General features: G+C 38.1%; 1 protein-coding gene across 1 annotated transcript in view; it reads right to left on the bottom strand.

Moving 5' to 3' along the window:
- Nucleotides 1-380: 380 nt before the first annotated feature.
- Nucleotides 381-23056, bottom strand: part of SRRM3 (serine/arginine repetitive matrix 3) — a gene marked incomplete at both ends in the record, with an annotated part of 77536 nt that continues 54860 nt past the window's right edge. Inside the window, 4 exons of the mRNA XM_083372797.1 lie at nucleotides 381-570; nucleotides 4473-4610; nucleotides 7475-7690; nucleotides 11301-11647. Of these exons, the coding sequence (XP_083228923.1) occupies nucleotides 381-570; nucleotides 4473-4610; nucleotides 7475-7690; nucleotides 11301-11647 (891 nt within the window). The remainder of the gene's footprint in view (nucleotides 571-4472; nucleotides 4611-7474; nucleotides 7691-11300; nucleotides 11648-23056) is intronic.

The raw sequence follows: 23056 nt of genomic DNA, 5'->3' as shown, positions 1-23056 counted from the left end.
ACAGCCATATATTTGGGTCCTCGCCAGGAAAGACTTGATCCACACCAAAATGTCACATCCTATTTCAGTTTTTTATCCTATCTGCTGTGCTGCATTTCCGAAAGTGGCTTCATGGTTTCCCCTGGGGCACATGGGTCCTGCCTACAGAATTTCTGACTCCCCACTTAAGGTTTGGGCCCAAATTCATCAGGCCCTTGCCCACGGGAGACTTCTAGCATCTCCAGGAATGCCAGGATGAGTCCCTGAAGGGACCAGAGAAATGACAGAGACAAGCCCTGGTGGAGGAATTAAGCTGGGCCATGCCTGGAAAAAGGGGAGGGAGACAAGGTTGGAGAGAAAGCTGAACCAGCTCATTCCTCAAAGTGGCTGGCAGGGATTGCTCAAAATCCAGTGCTCTCAGAACTGCTTCGGCTGTTGTAGCTTGGACTGCGGCTCTGGGTGCGAGTCCGGCTCCTGCTGCTGCTGTAGCTGTCATAGCTGCGGCTGCGGCTGCGACTGTAGGAGTAGCTGGTAAGTGAGCTGGAAGAGGAAGGGCTGGGTCGATAGTAGGGGATTGGACGCTTCCGAGCACTGGGGGAAGAAAAACAGAGTCTCATACCCTGGCAGTAATAATAATCATAATAATATATGCAGTGAATAGAACTGAAGGGGGGAGGCATTGGCTTTAGCACAGAGGACAGCTTTAAAACTTGGAACAGAGGGGTGTGTTTTTTTTTAATGTAAAAGACAACCAAAATCACATTTGCAAAAAGCTGTGGAAAAGATGATCCAAAGCTCTTATTCTAATCCTAAATGTTCTTATTTAAAAAGGTTAAAAAAAAACCTCCCAGAACTGCTAGGTTGAAATCTGTATGTTTGTGATATTTAAAAAAATAAAATTCAAAAGCTGTGCCTGTTATCATGTTTTCATTTATAGCAAGTTCCTAAAAAAAGAAGAGCGCAAAAGAGACAGACTGAAAAACATCCTCACCAACAGACAAAAGTTACTACTGCACAGCACTGATGATCATGATATTAACCTTGAATTCTTAGAGGTGTTTTGTCAAGTCTGCTCACTTCCCATTTATTTTTTAAACTGAAATTTCTTTTCTAAAAGAAAGTCAGATGGGATATACAGTAAATAAATATGATAATATGTAGAAGTCTTCTAACAGGAATTTTAAATGTTTAATTCATAATTTACTTATTTTTTTAATGCAAACAATGGAAAATAGAATTTGCAATTGTTTAAGATTAAACTACAGAATTTCCAGATGTCTTCCTTTTTGTCTGGTGTGATCAGACTAAGTGGAATTGTAATTCCTCCTAAATACCTCCTCTTATTAAACTGGACCCTTCAGTGCTAAAGCTGCTGCCCCACCAGTAGTTAGTCCTGGATTAGCCAGCTAAAACAACCAAATGTGAAAGAATTAATAATGTTTGTGATTTGCTGGAGACACTGGAGAATTAAAGCTGTAAGAAAACAGAGGTTAGATGTTAGTTAGAAGCAGACTTTTTCCTGGAAGCAGCACTGCCTCACTGTTATTTCTTAGCCAAAAGCCCACCCATAATTCTCCACAGAATTAAAGTCCCAGGAGACACAGTAGACTAACTATAAATATTGACTCCATCCCAAGCCAGGATATATATAATTTAAATATTATAATTTTAAGCCTGCCTGTAACTCTTAGTAATGTTATGGGAGCAATTTTCTTCTAGTTTCTTCCCAGAAGATTATGAGAGGAATAAATAAAATACAGGAAATTCTCAGGCTCATATTTGCATGTGTCCTGTGGTAGATGTAAAGAGAATATTAATTTGTGCTGAAAGAATCGATGATCTAAACCATGGGATCTTGAATAAAGGCTCAGTAGAAACAGTTGGGAGTATCCTGGATCAGGTATGCCATGATTGCATTGAATAAAGCAAATGAGTGAATGGACTGTATACCGAATATACTGAGGGTAGCATGAAATCAGTTAGATTGGTGGTGTGTATTTACACTTGCAACCCTTCTCTGGATATGGATGTTTGTGTGAAACTGCCTTCAGTCACTCCAATAAATCTTCAGATTCCTCCATTTCAGATAACCTGGTACATGGCACCTCAGAGTCATTTTGAACTTTTTAGAATCCACTTGAATTTCCATTAGTTTTCTGCGTGGCAGGCCAGTTTAGATATCTCTACTGAGGGTATACAAAGAATGTCTTTATTTTGGATGTATAAAAGATTTCCACTAAATCTAGATTTACAGTGTTGTTATTGCTGCACAATGTTGAGAAATAATGTATCTCTCTTGGGCTGGACCCAAATTAATGACTAATCAATGCTGCAAGATGAGGCCAAATTGCTTAGGCAGACTTGATGTATATTAAATCGCCCCCAATTTCAGGGTGATAGGAAATCAATTAGGTTTTTGCTGAACATAGATTTAGGCCTAAGGAACACATTTGATGGCCTGGGAATGTTTGGTGTACTATAGTACACCAGGCTAGAAACCAGGAGATTATGTGTTTTAGTCCCACACGAAGCCAGCTTGGTGTCCTGGGGCCAGTCATATCCTCTCAACCCTAGGAAGAATGGCAAGCTACTCCTGAAATCTTTTCAAGAAAACTTCAGAAACTAATCCAGGCAATCGCCAAATGTCAGTACTGACTCCAAGGTATATATGTATCATCTTCAGGAACAGACATTTTGTTAGAGAGTATTTTTTCATATGAAAAAGGAGTGGAAAAGAAAACAATTCTTTATACCACTTCAAAACTTACCTCTCTTTGCAATGTTTTGCCCTTACTGACTATGAAAATAAACCAGTCAAGGATCATGGAATCAGCATTATGTCATGGTGGCAGATTTAATTTGACATGTGATGAAATGACACAGCCTGATCAGAAGCAGGGCCATGTTTCCTATTCTTTGAAATTCAAAACATTTCACCCTTTTGACAAATTGTCACTATAGGATGGAGACAGAGAAATTTCCTAGGGGGGCAATGTTTAGAATCTTTGAAAAATGTAGCCCTTTTTTTCATCCAGTCCTCTAATCTTAAAGGACAAGGAAAAAGTCTCATTCTTCCCATCTGCAGCCAGATAAACTTCTCCTGATGTCGAAACGTGAAGGTGAAGCAATACCCTGTGGAGAACATGAAATGTGTGAGGAGGATAGGAGGGACTAGAAGAAACCAGCCACTTTCATCAACATCAAGCCCATCTATGATTTTCTCATGCCATTAGATACCAATCAAAGCAACACTTGAACTATTAGATGTACCCATCAACCTAGCTTCATTATTAATGAGAGGAGAGAGAGAGAGAGAGAGAGAGAGAGAGAGAGAGAGAGAGAGAGAGAGAGAGAGAGAGAGAGAGAGAGAGAGAGAGAGAGAGAGAGAGAGAGAAGTGGTAAAGCATAGCTCTACAAATCTTCACAAAGTGATGGATTCAAGGACACACAGCAGGTTTCTGATGGAAGGGAATGTTACCATGGTAACCCAGCCCTGCAGCTATGGGCTTCACTTGAAGTTTCTTCAGGAAGAACCTTGAAAGAGGATGGAAAAGGAGAGATTTGCATCTTTAACAGAGGGGGGAGCAAAGCAGAAGACAGTAAGAATGTGTGGAATTGGTAGGTAAAGGGAGTTACATTTGCACAAGAATAATGGACATGATAGAGCTCAGTGGCCTTTTAGATTTTACTAAAGGTTTTCATCAATTTACGAAGTTGAACCATCACTCCTTCCAATATTGAGTTTGAGGGAGTAGTGAGTATTAAAGAAGAAATAAGAAAGTGGCTTTTAAATAGTTTGCATTGTAGGGTGTCATATATGCAGAAATAGGTAAACTTGTGAATCAAAATATTTATTTGTAAATAAAAATATAAATTTATTTACATCAATTTATATGCTACCCATCTGCCCGATAAGTTGACACTGGCCAGCTTATATTATTTGATTAGAAAAACTCCCAAATTCCTTGATAATAACCTATGAGTTTATAAAGTGCTGGTGGCAAATGAAGAGAGAAAGAAGGGAGGAAAAAGGGAGGAAAAAGAGGGAAGGGAAGTTAATTTTAAGGCACACTTCCCCAATCTGATGCCCTCCAACTATGCTGGAGTAAAAAACCCATTATCCTAGTCCAGGGCTTTTCGGCTTTTCAACCTTTCAACCATTGTACCACTTTTAGGAAATGGCAACATCTGAGTACCACCAGTCGCCTAGCAAGGTGTCAAAAACTTGATGACCAAAAAAAAAAGAAAAAGGAAAAAGTGATGAAGTACAGGTAGTCCTCGACTTACAACAGTTCACTTAGTGACTGTTTGAAGTTACAATGGCACTGAAAAAAATGCCCCCCAAGCCACATGTTTCAAATTATTATTCTACATTTTGTTTGAAAAACAATTCTACGAAACTCAAAAGCTTTTTTCCAAGATCTGCTGTAAATAACAAATTTTGTCCCATATGTTCAGGGGCTTATCATAGGAATGGAGAATCTAATATTTACCTAGTGATTCTTCTAGGCTCCATGAAACTTGGAGAATCACGCCTTCTCTTTCTGATGGGGGAGTAGCTGCGGGAACGTCGTCGGGCACGGGTTGTTTCTGTGTCACTATGACGTGTTCGTGGCTCATTGTCCTTCTCTCTAGTTTTTGAAAAAAAAACCACATTTAAATGCTACTTCTATACATATTTTACGACACTCTGTACTTGAGGAGTTCAGGTTGTGAGACTGTGGTCAGCCTGCACTATGCGCTGTAGGTGAAATAATAATCACGTTCCCACCAAGTCTAGAAACAAACCCACACTGTAACACAGATATAACATTTATTTTACATATTTATGTACTGTCTACATCCAAATGTCTCTCCTTGCTTATAAAATATTAATTTACACTGCACTGCAGAAGGCAAATATTCTACTATTGCTGAAATTGAAAAAAAGCAATTTATTTCTGAATGTCAAAAACAAAACAAAACCAACCTCCCCAACCTTCCAATATTTTTAAAAGCAGCATCTTTAATAGAGTTTAATCTTCAATAGACCCAGTGAAAATGGTACAAAAAGGTGTGCAAGTTGGGAACTCTTTAAACTCTTCACAATTTCTGGGCTGCAGAAATAAAGGAACTGAGCAAATGCTTTGGTGCTGTAGAATTTAATAAATTTAATTTAATTATCTGAGTTTCGTTACATGACAATTCACTGAGTTTTGTTGCACCACAATCCATCCAACGCGTCTCTTAATTCACCCTAGAGCCATTGTTCCTTTTCCCTGCATTGTGCTTACAGCCTGTGATGGAAAGGAGGAGGCCAGATTTGCAAGGAGGAGTGGGGTGCATTCCAGAGGAGTAAGAGGCAGCTCAGTTCAGTTTATGTGAGAGAAAAAGGGCAAAGACAGCCCCTTCCTAATAGTTCTCAGAGTATATGCTTGATGTAAATAGTAGGGTGATTCAGTTTGGCAAGATGCCTTGGTAAGGCCACACCTGGACTACTGCATCCAGTTTTGGTCACCACGATGTAAAAAAGATGTCGAGACTCCAGAAAGAGTACAGAGAAGAGCAACAAAGATGATTGGGGGACTGGAGGCTAAAACATATAGGGAACGGTTGCTGGAATTGGGTATGTGTAGTTTAATGAAGAGAAGGGTGAGGGGTGACATGATAGCAGTGTTCCAATATCTCAGGGGCTACCACAAAGAAGAGGGAGTCAAGCTATTCTCCAAAGCACCTTAAAGCAGGACAAGAAGCAACGGATGGAAACTAGTCAAGGAGAGAAGCAACCTAGAACTAAGGAGAAACTTCCTGACAGTTAGAACAACTAACCAGTGGAACAACCTGCCTCCAGAAGAGGTGAATGCTCCAACACTGGAAGTTTTTAAGAAGAGACTGGACAGCCATTTTTCTGAAATGGTATAGGGTTTCCTGCCTTAGCAGCGGGTTGGACTAGATGACCTCCAAGGTCCCTTCCAACTACTTCTTCTTCTTCTTCTTCTTCTTCTTCTTCTGATGATGATGATGATGATGATTCTGTGCATAGGTGTGGAACAATAGTCTGCTTGAAAGAATCGCCATGTAACTTTCTTGGTTTTGAGGCCTGACACAGCCCTTAATTTCCATACAGCACCAGAACAGCAGCATGGTCTCTTATTAATGGACCCTAATTCACACTGGATGATCATGCAACTCACCAGGAAGGGCTCTCTTAAACTGCAATTACCACTACTTTCTTCATTCTGCAAACTGAGAGGAACAGGGCACAGAAGACCAAATATATTTATATTCTGAACCAAGTAATATGTGTACAGGTATTGACTATGGCTTGGAAGCAGCATCACAAAGAGTCCTGCATTTGTTCCTCAGTTTGTTCTGTATGCAATATGCGTAACTGCTAAAAGCAGAGTTGACTTTCTCACCATTTTATATACTTCAAATCATAGTACGACCAAAGAAGTTTTAAAATCACTGAAAAGGTATGCATTAAAAAATGCCCCTAAAGTTCTCAATCAGAATAGAGCTGGAGGGGACCTTGGAGGTCTTCTAGTCCAATCCCCTGCTCAACTAGGAAACCCTACACCATTTCAGACAAGTGACTGTCTCCAGACCTTTAGTCATCCTACTTGCTCTTCTTCTTTTCACTTTTTTTTCAACGTCTGAACATCTTTTTTGTAATGTGTTGACCAAACTGGATGCAGTATTCCAGGTGTGGTCTTAGTAAGGCTTTATAAAGCTGTACTAATACTTCACGTGATTTTGATTCTATGCCTCTGTTTATACAACCAAGGTTTGTATTAGCTACTTTGGCTGCTGCCGCACAATACTGGCTCATATTTAAGTGATCGTCCACTAGGACTCCAAGGTCCCTCTCACAGTTACTGTGTTTGAGCCAGGTTTCGCCTAACCTGTACGTGTACCTTTGGTTTTTCCTGCCTAAGTGTAAAACCTTGCTTTTCTCTACGTTAAATTTCATGTTGTTGGATAGGGCCCATTGTTCAAGTCTGTCAAGATTTTTTTGGATCCTGGGCTTATCTTCTGGGGTGTTGGCTATTCTTGCCAGCTTAGTGTCATCTGCAAATTTGATGAGTTCCCCTTCTATTCCCTCATCTAAGTCATTGATGAAGATATTGAATAGTACTGGGCCTAAAACGGAACCTTGTGGTACCCCGCTGCTTGTAGATGTAGACCATTAAGGATGACTTGTTGAGTATAATTTGTCAGAGAGTTACAAATCCATCTGGTGGTGATGCTGTCTATCCCACATTTTTCTAGCTTACCAAGAAGTAGGTTGTGGTCTGCTTTGTTGAATGCCTTGCTGAAGTCTAAATATACTATGGTATGTCCACAGCATTTCGCTGGTCTACTAATTTAGTTATTTGGTCAAAGAATGAAATAAGATTGGTTTGGCATTAACTGTTTTTAACAAACCCATGCTGGGTTTTAGTTATAGCTTTATAGCTAGAACTATCACCTTCCCCACCCCCCTTGTTAGGAGTAGGGATTGCAGCCTCCATACCTGCTGCTTGTTGTTTTTTTCTGTGATCCCGATCGAGTCCTGCTGCGTCCAGCTCTCTTCTCCCGAGATCGGGATCGTGATTTTGATGGAGACCGGCTGGAGCTCCAGGAACTGCTTCGAGATACACTCCTCCTTCGTTCAGAGTTGTGCCTGGAATGTTTGGCTGAAGTCGGAGAACAACTATGTGGTCTTCCCCGGTGGTGCCTCTCTTTTGCCCTAAAAGATGCACTGGGTTAAGATTTAAATGACCTCATGATCAGATCCATGCAAAGGTACAGATACAAAATATGTTTCCTTGTAAGGACCTAAGAACAGCCTGCTGGGTTAGAATACAGATCTATCTAATTCAGTTCCCACTTCCTGTAGTGGCCACAGCAGTCCTGACTTGCACCCTCAGCTTTTTATAAGTTTTCACTCATTGAATATGGAAGTTCAGTTTTGTTATGGTCAAAAGCAGTTGATAGCCTGATTTAGTTATTCATTATATTACTCCAGGGACGCGGTGGCTCAGTGGGTTAGGATGCTGAGCTTGTCGATCAGAAGGTCAGCAGTTTGGCGGGTCGAATCCTGAGTGCCACGTAACAGAGTGAGCGCCTGTTACTCGTCCCAGCTTCTGCCAACCTAGCAGTTTGAAAGCACGTAAAAATGCAAGTAGAAAAATAGGGACCACTACGGTGGGAAGGTAACAGCGTTCCATGCGCCTTTGGCGTCTAGTCATGCTGGCCACATGACCGCAGAGACGTCCTCGGACAAGCGCTGGCTCTTCGGCTTTGAAACGGAGATGAGCACCGGCCCCTAGAGTTGGAAATGACTAGCACACATGTGCGGGAGAACCTTTACCTTTACCTTATATTACTCCAGTGCATTATTCTTACATATTTTTTCAGGTGCTGTATGTGTCAACAAAAAAAGAGGCTGCTATTTAGATCTATCTTCCCTACTCTGGGGGTTTCAGATATGTTGGGATACCAACATCCCAAGATTTTCAATAGAAAATGTTGGTTGTTGGAGTCTCAACACATCTGGAAAGTACCAATTTAGAAAATTTGCATTAGATTTGTTTGAGAAGAGATGCAAACCCAAATACAGATATCTTATTATCTGTACATGCCATTTGCTTCACTCACACTTTGCTTTCCAAAGAACTGATATGAATTCTAACTTTGTGAACAGAATGGGATATCTTATTTAAATAAAACCCTTAGGGTCATTAGAATCATCACCCAATGGCTGCTGAATACTACTGTGGACTTCTTTCCCATGAATGTTGTGACATTCTCTATCAATCTCTTCCATAGAAAAACATGAGTTGTCATGTCAGAGACAGATATGGGAAGAAGGTGGACAATAGGACCTGTGAACAGGCACTTCGTCTTTTGATTCTGCCTGTTTTCTTGATCTAAAGATTATTTAAGCCTGTCAATAACCAAAGTAAAGCACATTGATTTTGAATAGGCACCCTTCAGATGGCTATAAAAACTTTGGAAAAATTAATGGAAGAGAGACTTGTAGAAGTCATTTATGACGTTGCAGTGTTGTCACGATATGTCTGCAGGATATACTGTAAACTATTGGTCACACAGTCACCCAGATGTTTAGATTGGATTTGACATTTTTGTCCACTAAGGACCTGGTATAGGCAGACATTGTTTAATGATACTGGAGATTTTGTTGAAGGATGAAAGCTTATTATTATTAATATTATTATTGATCATTGCACAGTCAGCCAGATGTTCATACTGAGTTTGGCATTTTTGTCTACCTATCAAATCCAAGGACCTGGTATAGGCAGATGTGGATGTTTGATGGCGTTAAAGATATTTTCACAGGATGGAAGTTGTTCCAAGTAAAGCTGCCTTTGAAATTGACTAATGGTGATTTTGTCAATGCCAATGGTGTTCAAATGGTGCTCCAGTTGTTTTGGGATTTCACCCAAGGTGCCTATTACTATTGGTATTACTCTTGCTTGCCTTTGCCACAGTCATTCTATTTCTATTTGTAGGTCTTTGTATTTTGTTATCTTCTCCAGTTCTTTCTCTTCTCTTCTATATATATTATTGTTATTATTTAAAATTTAATTTGCAGTTCAATTCACAGTCTGGGACTGGTAAAACCTTAACAGTTCAAATCCTAATCAAGGATGATGATGATGATATATTATTATTATTATTATTATTATTATTATTATTATTATTATTATTATTATTATTATTATTATTATTATTATTAATCATCGCACAGTCAGCCAAATGTTCAGACTGCATTTGGCATTTTTGTCTACCTATTGAGTCCTTATCAAGGACCTGGGATAGGCAGATGTGGATGTTTGATGGTATTATAGATATTGTCACAGAATGGAAGTAGTTCCTAGTAAGGCCACCTTATTATTATTATTATTATTATTATTATTATTATTATTATTATTATTATTATTATTAATTATTTCAGGGAAAATGAACTAGTGAATATGTTGGATAGAGAGGATGGAAGTGAAGAAGCCTGTCACCTTGTTTGTGGTCTTGTTGGACATTTCTCACTGGCAGGTGAAAACACAGGACAGTCAAAAATGTCAGAAGGTATGATAGCCATATACATATCACCAAACAAGGGGACAAAGAGCATACGTATTTATATAAAAGTGCACATGCTAATTTGTATGAATAGATTTAAATGTGGAAAGAATGAATTCTGTCACACCATCATTCATTCCATTGTGCCACCTAAGGCACTGTAAAACCAACTCACATCTCTCCATTGATCTCATTAACGGCTCTTTATAAAGGTGTTTTATCATGGTACCAGAATTAGAGAGAGATGGAATTAAGAGTTGAGAGAGCTCTAAAATGAATACGATGTGAGAACAATAAAAAAGAGGATACCTAATGAAAAACAGAGGGAGGAAAAGGCAGTCAAGCAATCTAATTTTGTTTTGATAATTAAGCAGTTGATGTCAATGACAGTTAACACATTTTCTAGACCTGTGTTAAGCTTTCATGTTGGAATTAAATTTTAACAAAAAGGGAAAGTTCCTTTATAAAGCTATTCGTATTCAATTTTTGGGTGAGCAGAGCTGTTTCCATCAGCAGGATGTGGAACAGAATTTTATGTTAAGTCACATCTGGTGTGTGAAGGACAGGAAGAAAACAGAATATTTCAAGATTTACAGCATACCTATGCTTTCTGGGGAACTTTTTATCTTAGGATGGCTGAGATATATCCCACTGTAGATGCAGAATATTATCTGCAAGTGGTAGTACTCAATTATAACAATTTAAATTTAAATCTATCTTGCTATGGTGATGGACTCATCAGGTGACCCATGTGTCTTGACAATCTGCTGTCCAAAATCTCATTGAAGGACATTTCAAATCTCTTCTTTGTTTTCATCATTATTTTTCTTTAAACCAGGCTTGTTCTGGCCATTGCTCTGAATAATGTGGTGTCTTTGAAAACAGGATATATTTTACATAAATTCATTTCAAAAGCAATTTTAAAAAGTTTAAGAACTGTAATCAATCCTCAATCTTTTTTCCAAAACAGATGGTCTTTTATTTTGGGGGTCTGGAGTACAACAAAGCCCATTTTTGCAAATTTCTTCTGAATCCAGGAATGTGACTTACACAACAAACATTTGCCAGACCACATGGATAACTCAAAATGTTTGCCGTCAAAAGCTACCTATTTGCTGTTGAGATACAGCTAAACTCAATCCCCGATAGAATGCCATCCAAGGAGGTATTCCTGACTACAGAGTTGGATGCTTGAATTGAACTATTCATTCATGCACTGAACTTGTCATACATGCACCACAATTTTTGGCTCTTACGTTTTCAGATGTACCCTGTGGTTCTTTTCTGCCCCGGTTGCTGCGTGGTATTGATGTGAATAGGTAGACCCTTCTGAGTCACTGCTATATCCTGTATGGCTGACCGACCAGGAGGATTCCTTGCTTGCAGAGGTTTTGGCCCTGCGACGCCCTTTGCGCTTGTGTTTTGATGTGGATCTGGTGTGGCGCCTGTGGGAGGGTTTGTCTCCTCCAGAGCATCTCCCTGGGGATGTGGACCTCCGGGCGGTCTTGGCCCCATGTTTGTTCCCCCTGCTTTCTTTGGCGTGGAGCGATAGGGTTTCGGTCTTTATGTGCCCTTTGGCTGAAGGCGACAGGGAACCTAACCTCTGGCAGAATGAAAAAAAGGGAGCGAGCAGGAGGGGGGAAAAGAAAGAAAAAAAAAGGAGAGGAGAGGTTTTTAAAAGAAACCCCCCACCAACGAGGAAAGCTGCAGTTCACAACGGCAATGCACAATGATTGAATAAGGCAGGCTACACAGAAACTACTCTGCACCTCGATCCCCTCTTCAATCTCTCGTCCTTAAACAACGCAGCTCATGCAAATCTCTGGCATGCAAAACAGAAAATGAACGAAAACCAAATGTAAATAGGAGGGAAAGTTCAATCAGGAGGAGGGAATCACCTTGGAAAAATGAAATTACATGATATATAATTTTTTTGTAATGATTTAAAATGATATTTAAAAAGAGAGAATGTGGGGAGGATGTGGATGAGGGAATGTTATGGGATGAAGAAAGGAGTAGAAACAGGGGTCCAAGTGTTGGGTCGGATTAAAAAAAATAATAGTTTATTTGTTGGTAGCCAATCAAGGAGTAGAAGAGAAGACAGAAGTATGGGAAGGAACATGGTGGCGTAAATGATGGAAGGGGAAGGGGATGGTAGGGGGGAAAAACAAATTGTAAACAAAAAGGAAACTCCACAAATGTCATCAGTACTGAAAATAAACAAAGAAAAGTTTCTGAACTCTTCCTGGGTTTTGAACTTTGTGCAGAGTCTCCACCAGCGTTCTATTCTCTTTCATTTCTCTTTAAATTTCACTTTATAATATTTTTGTTAAATTACCACTTTTTAAAGTCCCTCTTGGTTAACATCCACTTACCAAGAAAGTGGCATTTCCTCCTTTAGTAGGTAAGGTATGAAGAGAAGGGAAAAGTTGGGCAATATAAGTGAATCATTAGATTGACAAAAATGCAAGAGAGAAAGAGAGAGAAAGAAAGAGAAAGAGAGAGAGAAAGAGAGAAGAAAAATAAAAAACAAAACAAAACCACCCTTGTCTCCTAGGGCCTTTGCTGCAAACAATTAGGGAAAGGAGGGAAACAATCTCTTCATTCCTCTCTCTGGGTAAATTGAGAGCACTGAATTTATGTTTGGCTCTTTTTTAAAAAAAACGAAAAAAGAAAAAAAAACCCACCAAGTCTTTGTGCCTTGACCTTCTTCCCTTCTGAGAAGCAATGACAACATGGGGTAATGAGGATTTATAATAGACCTGTGGAGAGTTTGAATATGGTTGGTGTCTTACTAGCACAACCCAACCAATAATGCGGTTTCCATCCAGATATGGAATCTTGAGAAATTTATAACCCCCAGATTTGAAGCAGGAAGCCCACCTTCATCTTTGTCTACTGAAGATTTGAAGCGGTTTCTCTCCTTATCCTGACAGTTCATTCTGCCTCTGATTCTGAGCAACCAGGTCCCCTAATTCAGAACTCCTCCTGACTCAAAAACCATGCAGACTGGGAATAGTGAAAATTGTGCATTGAAAGGATGCCATACTGGTGACATCCATTCAACGGTGTCATTAGCTTTGGTTATCACCCAATGTATTTTGAGAAATGTTTCAGAAGAACAGCAGTGTTCCTTCATTTCTCCTTTTCATCTAAAGTAATTCTATTGTAGGTTGATGGATTCTCCTTTCTTTAGCAGAGGAAAATCTTTCCCTTCACTACTGCATTACCCCTTTTAACTTTAGTCATTGGAAAATTAGCCATGGGATTAGTATGGAAACACGTACTTTAGGAGATGGGCTTTCCCACCCACCCCACAAATAAAAAGGTATATAGCCATAGCAGGTATTTCTCAAATGTCATTTTTGTTCTAAGAAATATTGTGATACAGAAAAGCTTAATATGGATTCCATGCTATTTCAGAATTCTATCACTATGAATAATGCATCAAGACAGAAGAAGCAAGGCTGACAGAGATCATTACCAAAAGGTCATGGACCAGCATAAACAGAGATCATTAGGTTCTCTGTACTTCAAGCATTTATAAGCTTTTTACCAATGTTACCATAGTATTTTTTCCTAGGAAACCCTGATCATTGTAATTTCCCATGGATCTTCAGTCTCACCCTTCACAGAACAGTTTCAAAAATCCCCTCATTAGAATAATGGCCGTACCGATGTAAATTTTCCTTGAACAACTGAATGGCAGAATGCAACTGGATCAGATAACAAATCTCTTTTCCTAAAATAGTTTAATGATTTGCTCAGATTCTTTGAACAAACATGGTAAGGTAACCTCCAAATCTCTGAATCCCAGATGTACTTTGCCTCAGTCATGTTAAGCTGGATAGGTCTAGAAACATCAATTTGCTTGATTATAATGATTAAATACACTGTGCAATGCCTTATTCCCATTAAAACAAAGCCTTATTTTCCATGTTTCTGGTTAGTTTTTCCAGCCAGCGAAATGAAAACAGTAATAAGCTTACACATAGTGCCTTCCCTAAAATGGTGCTTTCAAATGGCCGTGCTGGATGAGGAAAATGAAAGTTGCAGTTCAGCACATCTGGAGGGCATCAGGTTAGGCAAGGCTGATCTATACCTATCATGCTACTAATAGGAACCATTTAGGGCTTCTCTTGGCCAGAAAAGGCCTTCACATTATTATCAAGGTTATTTTAAAATGGAATTAAAAACAAGTGTGTGGCTTAGTACTACGACAATACATCACAGATTATCTGAAAATGTCTCAACTAACTTGGCATCCTATGAAGTTCTATCTCTGAATTATTCTTAAAGAAGTTCAAAATAATAGGCACCACTGGGCACTCTGAAGAGTCTGGTATTATGGTTAAGGAGCTAGACCAGAAACAGAGAGACTGCGCATTCTAGCTCTGCCCTAGGCATGGAAGTATACTAGTTGACTTGGCCCAGATCGTTCTCTTTCAGCCCAACTCACCTATCAGGATAGTGGTTGTGAGGGAAATAGGAGTAGTAGTAATATATATATCATCTTGAGTTATACAAAGACAGGTGGGATATATCTCAAATGAATAAATACATTTCCCACTTCTGAAGCCTGCCAGATGCCCTTGGACAAGTATATTATTCAGGCTAAATTTGATAAGTAAAGATTACAAATAAGACCTTGTTCAGAAGTAATGGCTAGCGGGTGACTCTGGTGGGCAATCAAAGGGAATCTTAAGGATGACTATGAAGTGAACAGTGAAGGAATGAGGCATATTACAAAGACTGCAATTGTTCACTATCTAGTAACTAATATAGACACAGACAAAATGATTGCAGGTAAAAGAATACTTACAAGGAAATGTGGTTTCCAAGATGTTTGGCATTTATCCTAAAAATGGATGTTATTATATTTCCCAGGATCCAAAGCTGGGATGTTATGGGGATAACAGGAAAGTAATGAGGCAGAGCTACTGAGGTTTGTAGTACTGTCAAAGCATTATGAATTTTGCATATTCATTTTTACCATAAAGCAGAAAATTATGAACTTAATGCTTTTTTGTTTCTCTTACAGTAAGAGAACTGACAACTGAAAACAACAATGGACAAAATGGCCGTAAAGGATTCTGCTTTACGAAGTGCTACACATTTACAACAAAAACAAGGAATGCTACCTATTGCCAAAAGCTTCTACTTGATATTTTAGGGTCAGGAATAATTACTTTTAACTGAAAAGAGGCTCCATTTTGCATCTGGTAGGAATTCCAGGATCAGGTGGGAAGTTGAAAAAATATTTTGGAAAAAGCCATAGCAATCCATTTCTGTAATGCTAACAAGAAACTGCATTGGGGGCTTTCACCAGACATTGATCTTGACTCAAGGGCATCTTTTCTTTTTTATATTTTTCATCAAAAAGGACTTGCTTTTTAAGGCTTCAGAAAGCTAAAGTTTGGGAAATAGCTTGAGAATATCATCTGTTCAAAACCCAAAAATCTAGGCCACCAAATCTTTAGCTCTTTTGGCTGAGGATGTAGGCACAATGGACTATGGGCAATACCTGGGGAAATCTCAGAATCTGGATATGGGAATATGGGGAAACTCTGGGTCAAAAGGAAGGAAATGGGCTTCTCCATATGTTTCTGTGATAAACACAACTTCTGTAGTGGAGAAAACTGCTAAACTCAGTGAAACTCTGGGGACACACAGAGAGAAATTCAGTATACTTTTTGCAAAATCTTCAAATATATTAATGTCTGAGATCCGTGATCATGTAGACTTGAGTTCATCATACTGAACTCAAAACATTTTTGGTGCAGGACTTGTAATGTGTGGTTTTTAAGTCACATTAAGTGTGAATGTATGTATTACATTTAAAAAATCTTTAAGGAATGAGGATTCTCGATTCTTTCTTCATGTTCTACCAATATTAAAATTCTATGTGATGCTAATACAACTCTGTCATCTCAGATAGTCTATCCTAATCTGGTGAGCTGCAGATATGTTGATGGGGTATAACTTTGAACATGGACTTGATAGGACGTAGTACAACATTTTTAGAAAATATCAGGTTTGAAGTTCTTAAGTCAAAAGATTATTTGTGTAGTCCTTCAACATTTCACTGATCAAAATAAGGAACCACATTCATATATTTGGAACTCTTTCACAAAGAACTTCCTGAGTCATAAAGCATTACTGCAGTTTATCCTTGGTATACCAATATTATCAATTTTTCCTTTCTCCCTTCCTTTTATTTTTGTTTAACTTTTTAGTGAAACATTTAGATTTAATTCATAGTATATCTTTAACTGATGATTGCTAAAATTGTCCTTAAAGATCTTCAGCAAGGGAGAGACTGATTCTCTGAATAATTGGTTCCATTGTCAATGATTTTATCTTCAATAGTTTTCTGTTACTATAACTGAAATTTTCCTTCTCTAGCTTAAACCCCCTCCTCAAATCTGCCTCAAGGAACAAGTTTCTGTTTCTTGGTGGTAGTCCTTCAAGAATCTGTACAGTAGTATTTCTCAACCTTGGCAACTTGATGATGTGTGGACTTCGGCTGGAGAATTCTGGGAGTTGAAATCCACACATCTTCAAGTTGCCAAGGTTGGAAAACATTGCAGTAGAGCATTAACATGTGAACAATCGCTGTTTTTTCTCCAAGCTATAAGTATGCCCTGTCCCTTTAATCTTTACTTGTTTCCATATATTTTGCTATCTACTTTGAATTCGCTGAACAATAAATGATAAACAATAATTACTGGGACAGCAAATGGATCTTAATACTGAAGAATTATAAAATATATATACTATGGATCTTGCTGGAAGCAAATTTAAATATTTCAATGCCAGTTGATCTCTGATGGAACAAGTGCTGCTAATTATGACAGGCTACCATTTATCCTTTCCTTAAAAACAAACAAACATCTGCAGCGGGTGATAAGATATTTGAAAGGTCTCTTCCATCATTTTTTTAAATTAAACTTGTAAACCAAACCTGTTTATGATGTTCAGCGGTCTAAAACTACTCCAATAAACAGCAGGAATAATGCTTCCATTTTCTAAAATGTCCTGCCATAGATACATCAGGCTTATTAACAATTAAAGGAAGATAGAAGACACTTTTCCCTACATTTTCAGAGTTAACTTGTAGCAATCTGGGGAAAGGGATTGGAACTTTAAAAATTGTAACACAGTTTGCATGCATCTATGAAAAGGAAAAATATCCTCTCACTAATCCCCAAAGAAAAACTGGGTAACGATTTGATAACTGGAACATCGGGAAAGGATTGAAAAGCATTTAGCAAGCTTGTCAGGATATGAAACGATTCTCTTTCTCTTGGGCTCTGTGAATTTCAATCACTTGAATTTTATTCTATTGGCAAAAACATGTATGTCATGTCTCAAAGTCGGTTGCAGAGTTGGCTGTAAGATGGGCAGCTATATGAATGTTTTTAAATCAATCAATTAATGAGGTCAAAATGGCCTCCCAAATGACAGTGGTTGCAAAAGGACATGTCTAAATGTTGCCCTTTGCTTTTGGGTTGCTGGATCCTAAGGAGCTCCGCTGGTTAACATCAGGGGGCTGGTCAATGGCAATCCTGCTGAAGGGGTCCGGCCTGGGCTCAGCTGGTGGCCAATCTATTTTTTCCAAGCATGCCCAACTAAACCTCAAGAGAGTTAGCAATCCTTCTAAAATGTATATACCTACCAGTGAGGCACGCTATGGAGGCTTCAGCATGAACAAGAAAACAAAAGGAAATCAGTATATGTCATTCTGAAAAGTTAGCATTTCCACCACCAAACTAGCATCACCATGAGCTCAGGCAACAGTCTTTAACTCCCTCAAATTTTTAAGTACATACTGGAATTGGGGTGGTGATTGTGAAAACAATCTGATTCAGGCCAGAAGTGGCAGGAGATACAGAGATGATATAGTTGTTTTCTACCTACAAAGTATTGACTTTTTTGGTGCCAGTATTAGATCAAATAATATTTTTTCCATGATAGATTTGGCTTGTATTCTGCTCCAGCAGGATTACATTTGCCAAATCATGGTGGGAAAACTGATCAAGAAGTGATGAGCAGACTGTTCTTTCTATTCCATATGTAATTATACCAATATGAGTTAATTAACCAGACAACTGTGGTAATATATCCATCCCTTCCAAGCCCTATTTTATTATGTAGGGCTTTGTCCTCAAATCTATTTTGTGCTCAGTTGTGACATGCCTGGATTTTTTCTGACATGCATGGGGGAATCCCAATACTGCAAGCAGTTCCAATCTTTCTGCACTTCTTAGACTGAGTTGCTGTTTTGATAAACTGCAAATTGCTTTATGCTTGCTTGATAAAAACAACTTATTAAAAGATTGTGCTTGTGTGTTTATGAATGTGTGCATTAAATCAGAGGAGCATAATTGGAGAAGTAGTCTTCATACCAGTGACCTATCTTGTAGGAACCTCTAGCAATACTTTGCCTTCTGGACATTTCTTGGTAAAAGTCAGACTTGCTTCATGGTCCCTGCAATAAACTGCATAAGATGGAAAAGCAAGGAGAGTCTGATTTGAACCAGGAAAATAGGAGGCTTATAGGCATGCACTAAATTGAGCAAATTAAATTATCCCCAGAAAAATAATTGGAGGCGTAGTGGAGTATGAAACTCAAAATCCATTGGTGTGTGTGCATTATCTGGCCCAATTCAGTTTTTTTAGGTATTTCATGTTAGGTAAATTGACTGCAGAAAGTCAATATCAGAAACAGATCTTGAAATCTACCACATAGCTCAAGCTTTCTGGCATTCAATATTTTCTAAGATTAAGATTCGGGTGATAATGGTATTTGCTTTACTGTGCAGAGGATGCTTAGTTTCTGCTGCTGCTTCCCAAAATATGAACCATGGCAGGCAAGCAAATGACTGAAGAACCCTCTAGGTTTACTGTTCATACAGCTGAGGATAGGGACTGAGGAATCCTTGTTTAGATATCAGAACACAGGGGGCAAAATGGTATAGCAAAAAGGATGGAGGATTATGCTCTGGAGTAGGTTGAGGACCAATCCTACCAGTTGCCTTACCTTAATCTTTCCCAATCCAGTACCCTCCAGATATGTTGGGCTTCCACCAAAGCTAAATCCAGAGGACATTAGGTTGGGGAAGGCTGCTTTATCCCTAAGCTAAGGAGGAGAAAAACCTGAATACAGTATACAAAAGGATGACCAAGTAAATTTTACAGGAGAAGAAAAATGGATATAACTTTTAGTAACCTTTAAGGTAATTGGCTATGGAATGGACATAGAAGGGTCAAAAAAAATATCCAAATCCTTATTGATTATGGAACTATATAATGAGTTATTCTGCTGAATAAGAAGAGTTTAAAGTCCAGAGGAAAACACCTCATTAGATCAAGAACTTTTAGTTCTTAGTCCTTCGGGAAAGGGCGGTATATAAATCCAATAAAATAAATAAATAGAGCTGGGTATCTTTTTCTCTATTTTCAAGGCTATTTTTAAAAACTTTGTATGTTAATCGTGCCCTTTTTCTTGCTTTTCTTAAGATAATCCAAAATATATGGGACAGAGGTGGGGAGGAGTTGAGGGAAGGACGGATGATTTCCTAGATTGGCCACATAGGAATGAGTGGGAGAGCAAACCATCGGAGTAGATGCCTTCCTACACTGTTTGACAATGGCTTCCCAAGAAGAAAAGGCATCTGAAGGCTTATTTTGTTATAAACATTCCTGAAAGTTGGATCAGAGTCAGATCTAACCAATGGAGTCACTTCAAAACAGTTTTATTCTAGTCATACACTGATATTTATATTATTCTTTTGCTTTTTAATTTCTTTTAACGTCCCCTGAAGTGATGTCCTAGGAAGTCTAGCCCAACTTGGAACCTCATCAGGAGCCACCATTTTAAATACAAATAACTGTTTGTGGCAAACTGAAAAATGTATACAGTCAGTCCTCATTTGGCAACTACCTCGTTTAACAACCATCTGCAGTTATGATGGTGACAAAAAAGTACCTTTATGACCAATCCTTATATTTAGAAACTTCCCAGTCTGTAGAACAAAAGAAAGTAGAAGTAACATATTCATCATTTCATTTAATGACCACTTCAGTTGTTGTTGCCAATTGTGGTTGCTAAACAAGGACTACCTGTATTGTAATTCATTATCAATCCCTGTCTAGGTGATATCTTAAGGTTATTAAGGTTGTTAAGGTTATTCTTGCTTCCCTTGAAACTGATGCTTCGGTGTGAATAGAAACCTTTATGTTTCTGAACTGTGTATACAAAGTTGTGATTACTACTGTATATTTGGAATTATCTTTTTCACAGCTTCTGCAAACTACTAGATCAGCACATAAGTACAATGATGAGGATTCTACAGATAGTCCTCTATTTAAAGATTCTTTAATGGGGATCATTAAATGACTAATTTTTAATCAGCCATATTAAAAATCATACTTAAACCACACAGAGGAAATCAAATCAGCTGACATAATTATACCATTTATGAAAACAGACACAAGATCGAAGAGCTGAAAACACACAGAAATGCATTCTAACAATATAACAATATTTTTTAAAAAGAAAGAAAGAAAAAAACACGGGGAAAAAAGAAAAGCATGGTTTTGTAGCTGTTTAAAAAAAATACAATGAAAATTGTACAGAGCCACCAAAAAGAGACAAGCGTAAGGAGAGAGAAAGAAGGAGAGAAAGAATGAAAGAGAGATACAGAGAGAGAGGAGAGAGAAATAGAAAGACAGAAAAATAACATTTAATCAAACTACGGTGCTTTTCAACAGGCTGATCTGTAGAAGTGAACGTGCGGAGGGAGAAAAATACCTACCTTTTGTTTGATCAGGAATGCAATAATAAAAAAAAGAAACAATAATCTCCACATTTGGAGGGCAGAATGGGAAAAAGACAATGACTCTTTAGTAATGCACTTCAGACCCCTTTGCTTTGCTCTGAGGTTTCTTTTGAATCAGCTTTTCTTTTTTTCTTACTTTTTTTTTGATCCATCAAGGTAAACATATTTTTTTTGCTATCTATATATATATATTGGCATATTTACTAATTGTCTAAATAGCACAGCCATTGGGAAATCAAATTTTAAAAAGTTACTATGTAACATTTTAAAAAAATTTTTAAAGGAAAAAGAAAAGTCCCAACAGCATGCAAGAAAAGCAGCAGAGGAAAGCAGAAAATGTCAAGATTTAAAGTTCTCTTTGTGGTGGGGAATAGGCCCAAAGTGACCTCCCTCAAAAGATGGAGGCATTTATATAAAGTGATTATGAGGGAAAGATACAACAGCAGGGGGAGCGAGAAATGGGTTAGGGCAGTGTATGGACTGAAAAAAAGAAGCTGTAAAGGAGGCCCCCTAGTGTGAAAAGTTGACATAAACATGGAAAGGCTCTCTTTAAAAGGGAAGTCAACGTCTTTTGGAGTTTAGTAGAGTTTTAGTCCTGTATCTACCTTTCAAGTTGTTTTAATTGGTTTCCCAAAGGGAATTTCATGATTCGGGGATAGGTAAGCAGCAATGCTGCTGATTTTATCAGCCATACGTTGAAACCGTACCAAAAATATCAGCTCAGAGAAGTTGGTGTTCTACCAAGGATGGATGAAGGATGGCACTTGTGTCATAATACAGGGCTGCAGAAGGTTTCCTCAGCTACCTCCACCCTTTTCCACTTATGGTTACAGTTCTCCCCAACTCCTATTCTCCAGTAGCTGGTGTTTGGAGACATACCAAATGGGGAGGTTGTAACTCAGGGCACAGGCAGCTTGCAATCTTTAATGATGTGTTGTGGGCTACATTTTATAAAGTGGGTGGAGCCAGAATAAAAAAAGGGCTGGGCACAACAAAAACTAGTTTTGAATTTGCTTAACACTACCTTAATAAACATTAAATTCAACATTGTTAATATGATTGTTTGGCATATCAAGGTATGCCTCTCTGGTTTAGAGGCAAAAGAATTCTTAATTTCTGTGTCTCTAAAAGCAGAGATCAAGATAGGGAATCTTATAATTAGCCCAATGATCAGGTGAAGGAAGATAATTCAGATTCTGAATTTTCCTGATAATTTTATTGAAATGTATTTGGATTTAAAAGTTTTTGATTTTATTGTAACTTTTTCAAATCTGCCTTTTGTCTTAAAAGAATAACGGGAACAGCTTAACAGATCTTTCCATTTGGCAAAAGCTAAAATTTAAGTAAAGTTCAATTCAACATATTTTTTTAACAATGTATGTAATTGTCTTCCCTTTTAAACATGAAATCTAAGAGACCAAAATGTTTAAGAGTCATAAATAAGTATAGAAAGATATCTGTGCATTTCTTAATTGACTGGAGGGTTCTACAGTAACACACATACATGTGTACACACACACACACACATTTCTAGATTCATATAGATAGCTATGCATGTGTGTATGTATAAACTTTATAATATCACATTTCAAATTGGGAGCAAAAGAAAAGCAGTTTCAGATTAAAAATAAAAAAGACTTTTAGAAATTAATTGGCCATTGATGTTAACAAGAGGAAAATGTGAAGCAGGACAACACGGGCTTTATTTTGGAATCTTTAAAACTAGTTTTTTTAAAAATCTCTTTTAAAACAACATTTCCCAAACTTCAGAGATGTGAAGCGTATTAACTGATTACATTTTAGGATTTAAGCTAATTTTGCTAACTTGGATTCATCCAGATATTGTTGGTTATTTCTTCTGAAATTAAGCCATTATCTTGGATCTCTGCATTAATAGGGAGCTGATATTGGAGGAAAAAAAATCATCTGGCCCAATGAAGCTGATGCTGGAATAGCGATTCAGGCAGATAGTAAAATCGGGTAGCCTCTACTGAGGTTTCCAAAGCCCATTTTGTTCTCTAATTGATCCATATCTCAGGGCATACAAGTCACTTTAAAGCATTGTTTTAAAAGCAAAGAGCATAAAATTGAAATGAGTAATGGAATAAATACAACTATGTGTCCTTACGTGTACATGCATGCATGTTTTGTACATGGAAAGAAGAAAA

The sequence above is a fragment of the Vipera ursinii genome, assembly GCF_947247035.1.
Source record: "Vipera ursinii genome assembly, chromosome: 1".
NCBI lineage: Eukaryota > Metazoa > Chordata > Lepidosauria > Squamata > Viperidae > Vipera > Vipera ursinii.
Note: the sequence above shows the minus strand (reverse complement) of the source record. Positions and strands in the feature narration are given on the sequence as shown.